The sequence below is a fragment of the Belonocnema kinseyi genome, chromosome 7, assembly GCF_010883055.1.
Source record: "Belonocnema kinseyi isolate 2016_QV_RU_SX_M_011 chromosome 7, B_treatae_v1, whole genome shotgun sequence".
NCBI lineage: Eukaryota > Metazoa > Arthropoda > Insecta > Hymenoptera > Cynipidae > Belonocnema > Belonocnema kinseyi.
Window position 1 is genome coordinate 102,200,018 of NC_046663.1, and position 16,779 is coordinate 102,216,796.

General features: G+C 32.9%; 1 protein-coding gene across 6 annotated transcripts in view; it reads left to right on the forward strand.

Moving 5' to 3' along the window:
• The window catches only part of LOC117177516 (solute carrier family 2, facilitated glucose transporter member 4-like), a 113,932-nt gene that overhangs the window by 70,473 nt on the left and 26,680 nt on the right, over positions 1-16,779 (forward strand). Inside the window, exon 1 of one of the 6 annotated variants that reach the window (XM_033368276.1) lies at positions 7,229-7,700. The exons of the other annotated variants lie outside the window; for them this stretch is intronic. Within the exon in view, the coding sequence (XP_033224167.1) occupies positions 7,677-7,700 (24 nt within the window). The 5' untranslated portion in view covers positions 7,229-7,676. Of the gene's footprint in view, positions 1-7,228; positions 7,701-16,779 lie in introns of those variants that run through there. 6 annotated transcript variants of the gene reach the window in all.

Consider the following 16,779-nt stretch of genomic DNA (forward strand, 5'->3'; position numbering starts at 1 on the left):
TTATATCAAAACAGTAACAGCTTCAGTTCATTTATCAGTAAATTTCACTGATAAATGAGTTTAACGTGAGTTTTCCCCTGAGTGAAAAATCTTTACGTTAATGATGCAGATACCGTTTCCGAAGATTTATATTCCTTTCCTTTTATTACACTCCTGTATAACTCGTTCAAGACCAGTTTAACTCTTAATGTTTATGACTGATCTCCGTTTCTTTGAGTTGATTGGTGATAATTGCAGTTAATCAACGACTTAATTTCGTAACTTGTATAGCTCTCTCATTTGTACAACAACTTCGATAATTATTCAAAATTGTTCTGTAAACATATTTTATGATAAGATCTATCAATTAAGCCCTCTTCTTAAACAATGTGCTTTTTCGCAGGAAAAATGTCTTTACTCAACAATTTAACATAGGGTAGTTAGCCACTCCCTACAATTCTTGGTCTTTCAATTTTGTTCGTGTCCCTTCAATATTGCTGTCAACCTTGGTTTTCTAAAATAACACCTAGATCTATGAATATTGAATAAGGTGCACGGTTAAATAATTATATTTCCCAGTAAAATTTATTTGTTCTTTCGATTCATTCTTAATTTTATCAAAACCAATCATTTTTAAAGTGTGGAAGTTCACTCTTAGGTGTCTTTCTGATGCATATTTTTACTTGATTGCACCATTGCAGCACATTTTATCATTCACCCAAACTATCTCTTAAATTTTAAACATTTCACAATGTCTGGAACTCTCGGAAAACCACCAGAATACCACTTATCACCTCTCCTAAATGTACAATACCATGTTTATACAAAATGTACAAATGCCAGTGCCTGTTTAAGGAAAAATATGCCCCTAGGCATGGACGTTTAAAGGCGGAAATAAATAATTTTCTCTCTTCATTTTTATAAATTGTCAAAAACCAAGGCATATCTCAATAGTAGAGTCCCAAATTTTTGCGTTAAAATATTATACATTGAGAGAATTGTGAATTTTTAAGTGAAAAAGCCATTTTTTTAGTACTTATGACTTTAAAAATTATCAACATAACTATGAGATGACATGTTTTGATATTCAAATTATCTCTCGAAACTTTTTCCAGTCATTAGAATGTATAGTTTTAATCGTTTCAATGCAGTGGACTTACACATTTGTTAGGGTAAAATTGACCCCGTGTGATTACAGCCACACAAAAAAAGTGTGCGGATCTGGTAACAAGACACATGTATTCCTATGGATTTTTGGGCGCTGAATTCAAATTCGGTATCAAAAATCACCCATCACGTCATGGTTGAGCAATAACCTCAAAAAATGAAGAAAAATCATGGACTACTGAGACAATTAAATTTCAAAATAATGCCAGTGATGCAAATTTTCACTTCAAAAACATGTCGACAACTGTAAAGGATCCACCCTTGCCTGATATCAACTTATTTAACATAACTTTACCCAACAGAACCTGACCTCACCTAACCTGAATTAACAGAAATTTATTGAACTACACGTAAAGCTCTAGAAGCATATTTTCCCAGTAGCAAATGTGTGCTACATCGAATGGGTCAACTCGAGTCTAACCTAGAAATAAATCTAGCCTAACCTAACCTGACGAAACACAATTAAACTGATTGTGTTTGCAGTACCGTCTGAATCAGCTTGGGCTTAACCTTCAAAGAGGTCAAACCTATCCTAACCTAAAAAACCTAATCTAACCTAACTTCACGTAACACAATTAAACTCATTGTGTTGTCCCGTTGTGTTTGCGGTACCGTTTCATTCAGCTTCGGCTTAACCTAAATACAGGTTTAACCCATCCTAACCTAATAAAACCTGACCTAACCTAACTTAGCCGAATGAAATTCAACCACACGTGTAGCTGTGTAAGCATACGGTTCTCAGTCTTAAATGTGTGCTATATTTATAATAGGTTAAGTCGATCTTAACCTACAAATGAATCTAACTTAACAGAACCTAACGAAATTTTGCTTAACGCAACACAACTTGACTTAAGTATTCCCGTTGTAACACAATAAAATTCATTTCATTGTACTACAGGTGGTTAAAAATTTAGACGCACAGTACTCATTTGAAGAAACTTAGAACTACAAGTAGAATTGACCCCATTTCAATTAACCTGAAACTTAGAAACACAATGAGTTGAATTGTGTTACGTGAAGTTAAGTTAGGTTAGGTCAGGTTTTTCTAGGTTAGGATAGGTTTGACCTCTTTGCAGGTTAAGCCCAAGCTGATTCAAACGGTATCGCAAACAGAACGGGACAACACAATCAGTTTAATTGTGTTTCGTGAGGTTAGGTTAGGCTAGGTTAGATTTATTTTGTAGGTTAGGCTCGAGTTGACCCATTCGATGTAGCACATATTTGCTACTGGGAAAATATGTTTCCAGAGCTTTACGTGTAGTTCAATAAATTTATGTAAATTCAGGTTAGGTGAGGTCAGGTTCTGTTGGGTAAAGTTTTTTTAACCTTCCCTCCCACCACCTATTTTTTCAATCGAGTTCCCTACATCGGGTCAAATTGACCCGACCACATTTTTGATCGGGCATCATTCTCAACGGCTTAACCAATTTGTTCGAAAAGAATCACCGATATACTAGATTTATTGCAGAATTTGATGGTATAAACAAAAAATACCGAAAAAAATATTTAATCACAAAAAAAAATCGCCAAAAAGAATTTTGGAAAAAAACAACGTATTTTGGTATCAAAATCGAAAATTTTGTAATTTTTAATATTTTTAGCTAAAAATTTAGGCGTTGATTGTTCAAATGTATTAAAATCATAAAAAAAATAGTTCATTGATGGATCTTCCAAAAAAGGTATTTATTTGGCAAAGTGAAGGAAGTTATTTTTCGGGTAACCAAAACAGCGTATTTCTGGATGAAACTGCAAAAAAAGCTTCATTATTGACAAGAAAAAACCTTATTATTCATTTTCAGACATATTCTAAATGTTTTGTAAAAAAATACTTTATAATTAATATCATCTTACATAATTTTATACATTTTGGGGCACTAAAATATTCTAATCGCAGCCACCGCACTCGTTGCACAGGTAGATGCGATGGTCATCGCACATTGGGCGCTTGCACGATGGGCATTGCATTTGTGTCTTCTTATCCTTCGAGGATGGGCAGCTGGCACAGCGAGCTCTCTTGAGTAATTTTGGCCTCTCTTCTTCGAGCATATCATCTGGTGAAAGTCCAAGAATCATCCCAATGCCCCTGCGTAAATCGATGCGCAGCGTGTTGATTTCCAATCTTTGCCGCATATACGGAGTTATAAGATGAAATATAAGAAACTTCATAGTGACTTGAGGAGATTTGTTCACTGTTGCATCTGCTCGAGAATTTTTGCAAGTTTCTAGAATCCTAGCATTCACGGAAGCTTGATCGAGCATACCAAAGAAAAACCTCATCGGCCAGCGATTTGTTGCTCGGGCTTTAGTGTACGCATGCCAAAGTTTATCGAAAGTGTCGGTACCACCTTTCGTCTTATTGTAAAATAAAACCATTTCTGGTTTCCTTGCTTCTCCAATGTTAAACTTCGTCATTTTAGTGCTAACAAGTAGAACAATTTTGTTCTTCTTCGGCTTGTAGCTGACCAAAGTTACGTCTCCGCTGTGGCAAAATGACGATGCTGGAACCTCCCTTGAACCAATCTTCATTTGATTAGGGATTCCTGGTTTATTCTTGCGAATTGTACCAGTAATCTTCATATTGTACGGAGGTACGTACATGGTTTTCAATAGAGGAACACTTGTAAACCAATTATCGCACGTAACCGACCGATCAGTACCGTGAATTGGCTCGGTAACTTTTCGAAAAAAAAAATTCCCCTGATGACTCAGTTTTTGGGGTGACCAGTCTTCCCCAAATAAGGAATGCCATTTACTAAATAGTACGTCTGAGCATCATTCAGAGTAATTATTTTTAAACCATATCTGTCTGGCTTGGACTTTATATAAATGCGAAATAGACAGCGACCGCGGACCGATAAAAGCTGCTCATCTACCGTCATCGTATTACTGGGCTCATAGTAATGTTCACAATTTTTGATGAACATTTCCCACAACTCTCTAATAGCTGAGAATCTATCATTTTTCAATCGATTTTCTTTCACATCGAAACGTAAAGTTGATGTTAAAAATTCAAACCGATTTTTCGGCATAGTGCAGCGATAGAAAGTGTTGCCATTCTCTTTAGCCCATAATTCTTTTATGCTTACATGACTGGCCTTCCACATTCCCGAATAGTACAACAGTCCTATGAACGCATTCATTTCTACCAAGTCAGTTTCATAATGAAACGTTTGCATTGCTTTGCCTGCTGCCATCATTTGTGCACATACGTGTTGAATTTGCTTGTTGGTGTACTCTACGATTTTATTTCGGATTTCTTGATTGAAAAGTAGCTCCCAAAATTCAGCAACGTTTTTACAGTTTTCAGCTCCGTTTCTAGGCCCAGGGTTTCTCTCTTCTGTCGACATTCGATCTGCAAAATTTCGAAAATAAAAGAAAAATTAACGAATTATTGCTCAAGAAGAAATAGTAAAAACCGAGTGAGCACCGTAATTTATAGAGTAAATAGAAGGACTCCATGTTTATAAAACGTATTTTACGACTAACCTGATACTCTTGTGCGCGGCTTAGTGCTCCACTTTGTCCCATTTTTACTGCGTAATGTTGTTGTTGGTCGGCCTCTAGCTTGTTCACGCTGCTCCAGAATTCTTTGATTCAAAGTCACATTCTCTAAATCTTCATCTTCACTTGGCTCTGATTCTGAACTGAACTCTGATTGTTCTGAAACATTGTCTCCTTCATCTTCGGATTGCTCGCCATCCGAGAGCGCAAAGTCCGAGTTTGACTTTTTTACATTTTTTGTTCAAAATGCATCTTTCTGGTTGAAAATTTAATTACTTTGTTAAAAGGTGAACTACTTTTTTAAAATATAACTTTTTTGGTCAAAGATACATAATTTTAGTAAAAAATTAATCTCTTTGGTTGAAAATGTAACTTATTTGTTTAATATTCGTGAATTTAGTTGGAAATTATTGTATGTTGTTTAATGGTGCAACTGATTGGTATAAAGTCGTTCTTTTTCGATGAATTAAATTGTTCTTCATTCAAAATTAAAGTATTTATTTATTTAAATATCTATCAACTATCACATGTTTCGATGAAAATTAATCTTCTTTGGTTGAAAATTCAACTTTCGGCAGAAAATTAAATTTTTTTGTTGAAATTTTGATTTGACATATGTGAAATGTTCAAAAACCTTTTGAAATTTTCTCAAGAATCTACGGATATTTTTATTTTTATAACCTTAAAAAAATCAAATTAAAAAATAAATAGTTTTTTGAAATTTTTATTTCATATTAATAATGTTTTTTCCTCTAATCCAAAAATTAAACGTGGGAGAATTAATCGATCGAGAATTAATGATTTCTACAAGCTATTTTGAACCTCGTTTCTTTCGCTCCATCTTCTGGGCAACCTTTGCGGCGTATCGCCCAGAATTGGGTACGTAATTTACTAAAGGTAATTTCCCTGGTTTTGTTTAGTACTTTACCAGCTAATTTACATCTAAAGTTTCGTGCATGATGTAAATTACGCGGATATGGAACCTGTGAATATTTAGATGTCTGTCTGAAATAAGTGCATAACCTCTGTGTGTGGACTGTGGACATGTGCTTGCCGGCCGTGAAGCAATTATTTAAAATGTTCAAAAATAAAGCTATATGAATAGAAGTGTCAGCTATGATCTATAAGGCGTTTATAACCACTGTTCGTCAATAGTTTATCGCAAAATAGGCACTTCCCTGTAAAAAGAAGATCATTGAAGTAGATTATATGGCATTGAAAAAATTGTACACTTTAATGTCTATGAATCTAAACAAAATCCGTTTTCGTTTGAATGCGCTTCTTGGTATTCAAAAGTTTTCATTTGAATCATTTTGAATCCGCGAAAAAATATGACATTAAAGTGGCTTCTTTTTAATGCCATTAACTTAATGTCATTAAATTCAGTTGAATTAGCTTGTCAGTTCAATGTCTTTAGTGATCGGAGGTATATAGAATGGAAACAATGCCGTTCAATGCTGTTGAATTACCAAATGTTTCGAATGCCATTTCATGCTTTTCCGACCAAATGTCACAGGCGAAAAGATTATAGTTTAGACATAGGGTGAAGTATTATATAAAATATTCATTTGTTTTGTACGTTCTTTGTATAAAACAAATGAATATTATATATAATACTTCACACTATATGTAAACTATATATAATTTTTCCGCCTGGGATATTGAATGCAATCAATGCATTTGAATGCCGTTATATAAACCTTCGGACAAAAATGGAATTTGTTTAGATTTATAGGCATTAAAGTGTACACTTTTTCAATGTCATATAATCCACTTCAATGCTCTCCTTTTTACAGGGTTAGCTACACTTTTGTCTATATTTTTAAATTTTTATTTCACTCTCTCAAAACTTAGGGCTTAGAAATCCTCGTTCTCGTAATTTTAACATTTTATAAATTTAATAACAAGAATTCTTAAATTAATAAAGGTTTGGGAGAGGTTATGTCACATGCTAGGAAATTCAAGAGTTCAAAACAGACAAAACTCATCTTTGTCATGTAATTTACCAGTTTTCTACGTAAATTGCTTCATTTAGGTAATTTATGTAGAAAACTTGGAGTGACGCGTTACTTCGTAACCCTGGTGTCGCTCCTAAGCATTTACCTATAATGCCTTTGCCGAAGTAGTAAACAGGCACAGAGAAATCTGCTTATATATAAGACATCAAAGAAAAATACAATCTGTGTGTATTTATTCACATACGCCCTCGCATCTAGTGAATGTATAGCCCATGTATGAAACGCGTCTGATAAGAGGTCATTTGACGTATGAGTCGAGGGTCTTCTATGTACGCAGGCATTCAAGCTTAATATAATTCCTAACAGTAAAATTGCCCCTAACTCTCTCATTTGTCCAATTCCAAGAAGAGATCACATGTCATCGGGCAAACCCCGAGGAATATTCTCGATCCTTAATTCGTAGATTTATTTCAGACTTGGGAAATATCCGGAAACTACTTTTTAACTTTTGACTATGCCAGTGGCAGTCACTGAATACACGTGCTCGTGGGGGCAAAAGAGAATTGTACAGATTGGAACAGCTCCGCCTTCGGGGTTCCACCAATAAACGGCCAAGCTTGCTCGTCAATTCACAGTTCGTCTTTGGTGTGTTCAGTGTGAGCCTCGTCATAAACCTGAAACCGGGCGCACTTCCAGTTTCACATGAGTTTCACTCAAAATACCAAGTTCAGGCTCCCTTGGCCCTGAAACTGGTCGCGCTACGCAGTGGGCATTCAGAGCCGACTGCAATTGTAGTGCATTTTAATCCAACCACCTGTGTTTCAACTCTCGAGTCTATGGACACAATTTTACACTTTTTTCTAGAAAGAACTGTTACAATATCCGCATTGAGAGTGAATATCCGATTCTAGAAGGTGTGGGAAATTTTTATTTTATTTTTAACGTCTGACGTGCATAGACGAGAAACCAAAACTGCCGAATCTTGACGCAGAGGAAACGGTTTCCTCTTTTTGCGTGTCAGAGTGAGTTTCAGAGATCCTGGAAGGAGTGGAAATTTAACTGAGAAGAAAAATGGGCATCTTTGTCGCTATTGAGGTAATGTGTCAGAGGATTAATTATTATAAAGGATCAGATTTTTGGATTGTGTTCTCTTAAAATATAATTTTATTTGGGATCATTCACAAAATACACGATACCTATTTCAGGAATTTTGAACAATCGCCCCTGTCCCTTCGTGCTACATCTTCCATTGTTCTTTATATGGAGAATGATAATTTCACAAGACCCCCCCCCCCCCCCCCCCCCCCCCCCCCCCCCCGAACGTATTACGTATTCTGCGAGATCCCTTTGTTGATGTCTAGTTGGAACAAGCGTCAAAACAAACCCTTCTGATATCAGGTGATCTGAAATATCCTAATAAATTTCTGTTAGTGCCGTAGGTCTCGTGAAAGCCAATAAGAGAATTCTGTTCGTTGAATGGGGCAAACTAGAAATGACCAGTGAAAAAAATTTCAGTATTTACAGATTTTTATTTCATTTTTTAAGATTTATTATTATTTTCTTTAAAATTTAAAACGCAGTGTATACTCGCAAAGAAAAAATCCGACTATTCGTCCTGAAATAGCGATACACGCTGACACGGACATTTTAAAAACACTGTCAAATAAAAATGAAGTAGACGTTCACCATGTTTCTTGAGTTAAAAATAGTATTCGAAATATATCTTCTTCAACTTGATTTGTAACAAGCTTCTGAAGTTTTTTTTTTAGATTACAATAATTCGAATTTATTTTCATTAAAGTGATGTATATTTCTCTTGTAAGATCATTAATCTGCATTGCAATAATGCCGTTCTAGATTACTTTCCTCAAGAGATATACGAATGGGCCCTTATTTAAAATTCGAAAATATTTCATTTTAATCATTTCAAATATTTCGTATGTCGAAGTAATAATTAGACCGGCTTTTAAAGCAATATAATTAATAAAATTAGTAACTCTAAGTTTATTCGAAATTATGCTTAAATTAATAAATAATGGGAATATCTACTGCGTTCCTTTTTACAACTTAACTTCACGCAATGAGAACAAATTATTATTATTATTGAGAATTTCAGTAGTGTGAGCTGGGGTATGAGCTCTCTTTCAAAATAAATAACGCCATGAATTTCAGAAAAATGTAGTCAGGAGGCACGTTATCAAATGACATTTAAATAAGGTATTGTGTAAAAAATTGGCTTAATTAAACCCTGTAATGTTCATATCATTTTAAACATAAGCTTGTGATATTCAAGGAACATGATGTTGCCAACTTTTTGATTTGCACCCATATATTTTTTTATCAGCAATTTTGATTGATTATCATTATATGTATATTTTTATCAAGTAATCAATCATTGTAGATACGATCTATTATTCTATAAATCCGAAAATATTTTCATTATCCAATTTAAGGTCCTAAAAATAACGTTGACTCGATTTGATCTTGAAATTGTCCAATCAAAATATTGATCGAATCAGCCAATCTTATCATTAACCCACACACAGCATAGCTCATGACCGTTTTGCGAATATGATGATCAACGTCGGAAAGTATAGTTGATGACTCTGTGTCATATAGGATGTCCACAATATAGACTTAGTGTCCAATTCTCTAAAAGTAGTCCGGACACGAGACTAAACGTTTTTCTAGGAAATAAACGCATTCAAGAAAATTATATACCTGTAGGGTAGAGTGGGGTTAAAAGTGCCGCGAGAAAAAAGTTCCACATATTATAACAAGTGGATTTTTAATGACTTATATAAGTTTTAATGGAAGAACCAAAGAAATACCTCATTTAGTTTAGACTCCGTGTTATGAAAAGTCAACTTTTACCACTTTTGTCCGCGCCCTACAAATTATTTCTTCTTTTTTTACCGTATGTGGCACTTTTTCCCCGCGGTACTTTTAACCCCATTCTACCCTACCTATATTACTTAAAAATGTATCAGATTTTCAATCCTTAAAATTACTATCAAAATCATTCAAATTCACTGTAACCCTAATTCAAAAAAATGTACTGGGTAATCAGTCTTTAAACTTTAATCTGTGAAATGTCAGTAAAAGTCACTAATTTTAATAAGTAAGATTCCACTTGGAATCAGTTATTTTTAAAACCACAAGTATTTTTAGTGACATTACTCAAAAGTATTGTTGTTTTTGCCTCAATGAATCAGGGAAATGAAACTTAATTTCAGTTCAATTTGAAAAAAAAAATTATTATAAGATTTGTAACCGGGCAACGCTGTTTTGTTAGATAAAAAATATTCAAAATAAAAAATGGATTAAATAATTGTTTTTGTAAAAAAATTTTGTTTTATGTTATGCGATACTTCAATATTATTTATTGTTATAATCAAATTCGGTAATTTGTGTATAATCCACGTGTAATAATTTAATGAAAATTATATTTCCTCTCTTTCTGCAATGGAAATCACAGATCCATCGTTTTTGCATAACTTTTGTCTTTTGGGACGCAATTTACAAAGCGTAGCATTTATTTATTCAATTTATTCTTCCGTTTTTTTACAGCTGTATGTACGTAACTATCCTATTCTAGGATTCAGGGCCATTAAACAATTAAAAATACTTCCGATACATTTTTTTCATTAACAAACAAAAAATTACATCCAGCTGTCTTTTAAACACCTGCTTATAACTTTTTTAAACCCTGTCGTAAACTTATTAAAAAATGAATTTACACCAATAAAAATTTCTGGGTATTTCTAAAAATGAATTTCTGTCGTACCTTATATTGCGTGTCGTATAATTCTTAAACCTTCTTTTCAAAGTTATTTTTATTTTTATCTCTCATGTGTGTCAAATTGTTCTGGCCTATAAAATAAATGATTATAAATTAAGAATTGTATTTTAGATTTCTCAGCGGATTTTCACTGATGGGATCATGCTTATTTTTAGGAGAGATGTACATCAAATATCAGAAATTAACTTTGACTTTGCGAAGTTTTTATCATAATTAGAGAGTCGTCAGTTAGCTAATTAGCAGTGTTTTCGTCAATCACGTATTCACGAAGTGGTTCTCGAATTATCGATTCTTTTTTAAATATGTGTAGCAACGGAGACACTTCAAATCTTCTGAGGAGGAAAAGTTTTTCCAAAGTATATATGTATTATGGAATTTTATTACGCAGAAAGATAAATTCCATAAAAACTGCTCTTTTTCTCGTCATTATCTGATTCAGTGGATTTTATTTTGAATATTTTTTGTAAAAAGCTGTTTATTTTTGGTATGGTTGTAGCTCATGGAATATAAAATTTATTTTAAAAATGAGTTGTGCACTTTAGATACAGTACAGTAATCGCAAAAATATTTGTTTATGTAATAGTAATTAATTAATATTACTCAATTTCTTTCAAGCTCATGACTGCATAAAAACTCTTAGTAAGATTTTCACGTATGCAATATTTTGTAGCTATTTTTAAACGACATTTTCGTAGAATTCTAAAAAGAATTTTTAATGTGCCGCATCCTAAGTCACTGCCATGACAATCAAAAAAATCTTGTGGGCGTACACCGGCTTTGTAACACTACGCGAAAGGCCATAATTCTATAATCAAGTCAGATATTTTCATCATGTAGTTAGTGCTGCATAAACAGAGGTTTAGTAATTTATCACACTTTTGCAGAAATTAGAATCAAACATTTCCACTCATCTTATTGATAAGAGACATTATTTAATGATATTTATTGGAACACAATATTGTGTAAAATTACGACTGCCAGCGAGTTGGTCTTGTTTTCAAATCACTTATTCCTATGTTTTTAAAGATTTGTGTTCAATTTTGTATGATTTTTGCTATAGTTCAACAAATTTTATAATAAAAAATTACAAAACTGAATCATTTTGGACTGAAACTTTGTTAATTAGATTTGGTAACTGAAAAATGTGTCATATGTGAAAATTTTTCAAGCACCCCCAAATCTAATTTTATAGTAAAAAAATCGCTTACTTTTTTTCATTAGATTTTGCATTTTTTATTTGAACGTAGAAAGATACATCTATTTATTACCTATAGATATAGATCATGGTGAAAAATAACAAAGCTATACAATCGAAAAGATTTAGTTGTTTCCCATTTTTTCCCTGAACCTACTGAAGCAGTACTGAGTTCCAATGGTAAACAATTTAGAATTGTATAAAAAAAAAGTTACAAATAGTGTGAAATAGTGGCCAAGTTTTCAAATTTCAAGCAGTTTTAATCTTTAAATACATTAACAGGGGAAAATGATTGAATTAAACAAATGTCATTAAATTGTTGTGAAAAAATTGGGCAAAAACTAAAATATTTCCGATTGTAGCTGTGCGATTTTTTACTGTGATAAGATTAACACTCTATGGTTATAATTATTTTATACATGTACCACCTATCATAAAAGGTTTTTTAAAACATAAAATCCAATTTTGGGGATGTATAAGAAACTTTGCAAGACACTTTTTAGTTCCACTAGATTAGACCTACAATGTTTACTATTGTCTCGTAAAAAGTATATATTGCATTTTTTGTCACACGGTGTCATTTCAATATCAAATATTCAAAACTCGATAGCAAAGCATTTTTAATGATTCAACTTAAGTTATTGAATTTTGAAGACTTTGAGTTATAAATTTTTCCATTAAAGTTATACAATTTTGAAACGTGCAGAATTGGAATAGTAACTAAAAATGCAAAGCATTAAATAAAAAATAAAGCATTAAATAAAAAGCATAAAAATGAACTATTGCATTTTCGATGCGCTTCCTTAATAGAAACCGTAATTAGAAAATGAAGCTGGCCGAATTTTATGTCACAAAAGATGTCATCTTTTTACAATTTGACAATCCATGTGACGAGGAAAAAACGTATTCTATTTAAAAAACAGTACTATGTATTGGTCATTCGAATGCAAAGTAGGCAAGCAAAGTAAAGTTCTTCACCTCACGGGTACGAGGTTGATTATCCGAAAGTCAGCTTTGCGCACACTCTCATGAGAGAAGCTTTTATATGTGTATTTTAGTACATTCGTAGATCTATTCAAATAGCCACGATGTGAATTGAAGAACGACTAAAAACGATTGCGATAATAGATGCGAGAAATAACATTTTTATACTAATAATCTAAAGGAGCCGAAGAAATGGGAATACTGAAATCAGATATCTTCCTGCAATTCATTGATATAATTGCGCACTAAAGTAAAAACACTAAAGCATAACGTACGTATAACGAACGGTTTTCTTCTAAAATGTACAACTCGCTTTTTGTATCAAAGTAAGAAAAAATAAAAATGTAATCTGAAATAATGGAAGCGATAAGATAAAAGTGCTTGAACTTTGTTCAGTACAATCTATTGCTCCGGACAATTGCTTCCTTCTATTTTATTCTGAATACTTACAATATATTTATACAACACTAATATTCTTATCTACAAAGAACAAAAAATTATCTCGAATAATGAGAACATGTGTTCTGCAGATCTAAATTTCCACCAATTATCAATACGAAAAAATAATTACGAGAAATTACGACGATTACACCATATATATTAACCAAAAGATACATCTGCTGCATCCGTTACACCATTAAGCCATTTCCCTTTTGGGGTAGGCGTGACTCACTCGGTAGGGGAAAGGAGTAGTGTGTGGAAGGGATAGAGAATTTCCAGATTGATCCAGAATTCTCGTGTTATTTATGTATATAACACGTTCCTTCCGCAACACTGCTCCGACCCAGGTTGCTGATCAGTCTCTCTAGCAATCACCCCAAGTGAAGGTCCTCACAAAGTCGTTATGTAAGGTTCCCCACTTGGGTTCATTAGTGGCCAAGGTCTTTTGTTTCAGGCGTCATTCACTCTACTGACTCTCTTTTTATTAGCTATTTGACGGCATACTTTCCTGTCCTGGCATACTTCTCTAGCTTCTTTTATGTCCATGCATTTTTTCATGCAGGCTCTCGTGTTTCTGTGACTTCTTATGTCTCTTCTAACTAGGGTGCCATTCACACATTCTAACCATTCTTTCCGCGGTCTACCTCTGGACACTCTGCCATTTAATTTACCTTGATACACTTGTTTCGTTAGTCGTTCATTTGGCATTCTCTCAACATGCCCGAACCATCTTAACCAATTTCTTTCCCATGTGTCTACTAGCGTCTCTTCTGCACCACATTCTTTTAGAATTATCTCGTTACTTACTTTGTCCATCAGAGTTTTCCCGCATATTATGCGTATGAATCTCATGTCAATAGCGTTAATTTTACTCTTATTTTTTTCTTGATACGTCCATGTCTCGCTACCGTATAGTACAGTCGGTACAAATATAGAATTATGTATTGCCACTTTAGCTTTATTTGATATATTTTTACTTCTGATGAGGGGACCTGCTCTACCAATAACCTTCTTACCTTCGTTTGTGCGTCTATCTAATTCCTCATCTATCGTGCCGTCCCTAGTAAATAAGCTACCAAGGTATACGAACTTATCAACTTGTTCAATTCTCTCATCATTTAATAAAACATTGCATAGTGTTTTCTCTCTCTTTCCTTCGAAAACCATAGTTTTTGTTTTATTTGCGTTAATTTTGAGGCCCATGCTCTTCATGCTTGCATCTAGTTTATTCAACATTCTTTGTAAGTCTTCGATTGACTTTGCCATAACAACCTTATCATCTGCGAACGCTAACTCACGTACCCTTACTGTTTCGAGATCCACGACCTCTTCGTCGAAAAGAGCCATTCTTAAACACTTGTCCATAAATAATATAAATAACCATGAAAACATAACGCATCCTTGTCTAACTCCTTGAATAATATCGAAACAGTCACTCAGTTTCCCATTCACCGTTACACTCGCTTTGCTACCTGTATATATTGTTTTTATAACTTGTAGGAGCCATCCATTGACTCCATACTCTTTCAGGACTTCCCAAAGTTTACTTCTATCTACCTTGCCAAAAGCTTTTTCTAGGTCAACAAATGCACAGAAAACTTTTTTTCCTACTCTCAAACTTTTTTCTGTTATTTGCCTTAAGCTAAATATTTGATCCGTACATGAACTTCCTGGCATAAACCCACTTTCGACTTACGGTACTTAATAAGCTAATCCCTCTGTAATTATTGCAGTCGCTTTTATCTTCCTCTTTCTCTTGTATATTGGTACAGTAATCGCTTTTTTCCAATCTTCTGGGACGTCTCCCATCTCGAAACATAAATTTATCAATTCGCACAATCTATGTGGTATACACTCGCCACCGTGTTTAAGCATTTCAGCGTTAATACCGTCTACCCCGGGATTCCCAGATATTCTTGAGTGCTTTCAATTATTTTTTATCGTGAATGACGAAGCTGCTCATAACTAAGTTTGTTTAATAAATTGATACACGGTATAAAAACTTTCAATGTTTGCTTTTGTAAAGAGTATTCTTTAGATAATAACTCTATAATGAGCCGTTAATATCTTTAGAATTCTTGTAAATTTGCATCCTTAAGTCCGGATTTAGTTAAATGCTAGAACTTCGGACAATAATTTTTTTATTTAATATTCAGTTGAATCTAGGCCGTTCTTAAAATGAATTTCCTTTGCGTACAATAGATTCTACTAACCTATTCATGCTTTAAAAACTCCATTTTGTATTCTTATATCTGTTGCTTTGAAATTCGCTCTACCGCAAAAACATAAGTGAATTTCTATTGTAGGTAATTTTTAAGTGGATAAGATTAGAACTTTTCAAAATAAGATACAATAATGTTTACAGGGTTTAATTATATTTCGACTCAGTTTTATGGGCAAATCTTATTTCGCGAATCTAACTTTTGTTGAAGGTAAAGACTGCTCTGAAATCTGGATAATGATTACACCTTGTTTTCTGCTCGTTTGTTGCTGAGCGATAATAATACTTTCCTACACTGAGAAAAATGTTTTTGTTGATTCAAACAAATTATTTCTTTAATATGGGGTCAAACAAACGTTTGTTTGATTCAAATAAATTTTTTGTATGTCCTTATTTGTTTGGTTAAAATAAATGTTTGGTTTATTCAAATAAATTTCTTGTTTAAAATAAGTAAAGGTCTTGTTTACATTGAATATATATTTTTTAAATTAATTAAAGATTTTGCTCAAGTGAAGTAAATACTTTTTTTACATTTAACCTCAAAATTGAGCATTATTTATAGAAATAATGTATAATCTCGATAATATGTTTATTATTAATCATAAATATCATTTTATATGTAAAAGAAGAAACACTTATTCAATCCGAATGCTTAATTCTGGTTAATTTTTAACTCTGTGCTTCTCATTTCTGAATAAAACAATAATAAATTATAATAATGAGAAATGACCCAGAATTAGACATTTGAATTGAATGTATATATAAGTGTTCCTACTATTAAGTACACAGTGATAATTATTAAAAAAAAGAACAGGATTGATTTTATAAATCATCTTTATAAAGAAAGGAGGTTAGTGTTAAAAAAGACTTGCATCCGAAATCTTCAATTATATCCAAGGTAAAAACCCTAAACTTCAAGTAGTTCCTAAACTAGAGATATTGCGTCCATTTTTCAATTAATTTATGATTTTATAGTAAATCAGAACCTTTAGAATAATACAACACTGAAAAAAATACGAATGCCATCAAATAAATCATATGACCAATTAATTTAGATTCTAGGTTAGTCCCTTAGGAACCGTCAGCAGCGCTTTAGCACGCCTAGCGGCACGTTCTTGTACTGCTTTGTACTGTATTTTTTGTTTTAATCAAATAAATATTTTTATGAATTCGAATAAACAGATTTTAAACAAATGCATCGCTCAATAAAAGTCAATTTTTTAATTAAATCAAACAAAATATACTAAACAGATTATTTGTTTCAATCAATAAGGCAAATAGTTTCCATTTCTTTAAATTAAATTAACCTTTTCTTAATTGAAGCAAAAAAATTGTTTGATTCAATTATATGAATTCAAATAAATGTTGTTGTTTGATTCCAACAAACATTTTTCTGAGTTTAATTGGATCGTTACCGTAGTTTTTAAATAGTATTTGTGGGTCCGGATGCAATAAGGGCACATAAAATTTTTTCGTGCGAAAACGAAGTCCCCTGGAGGCTTTAGAAAAAATTTTCGAATTTTAATTTTCA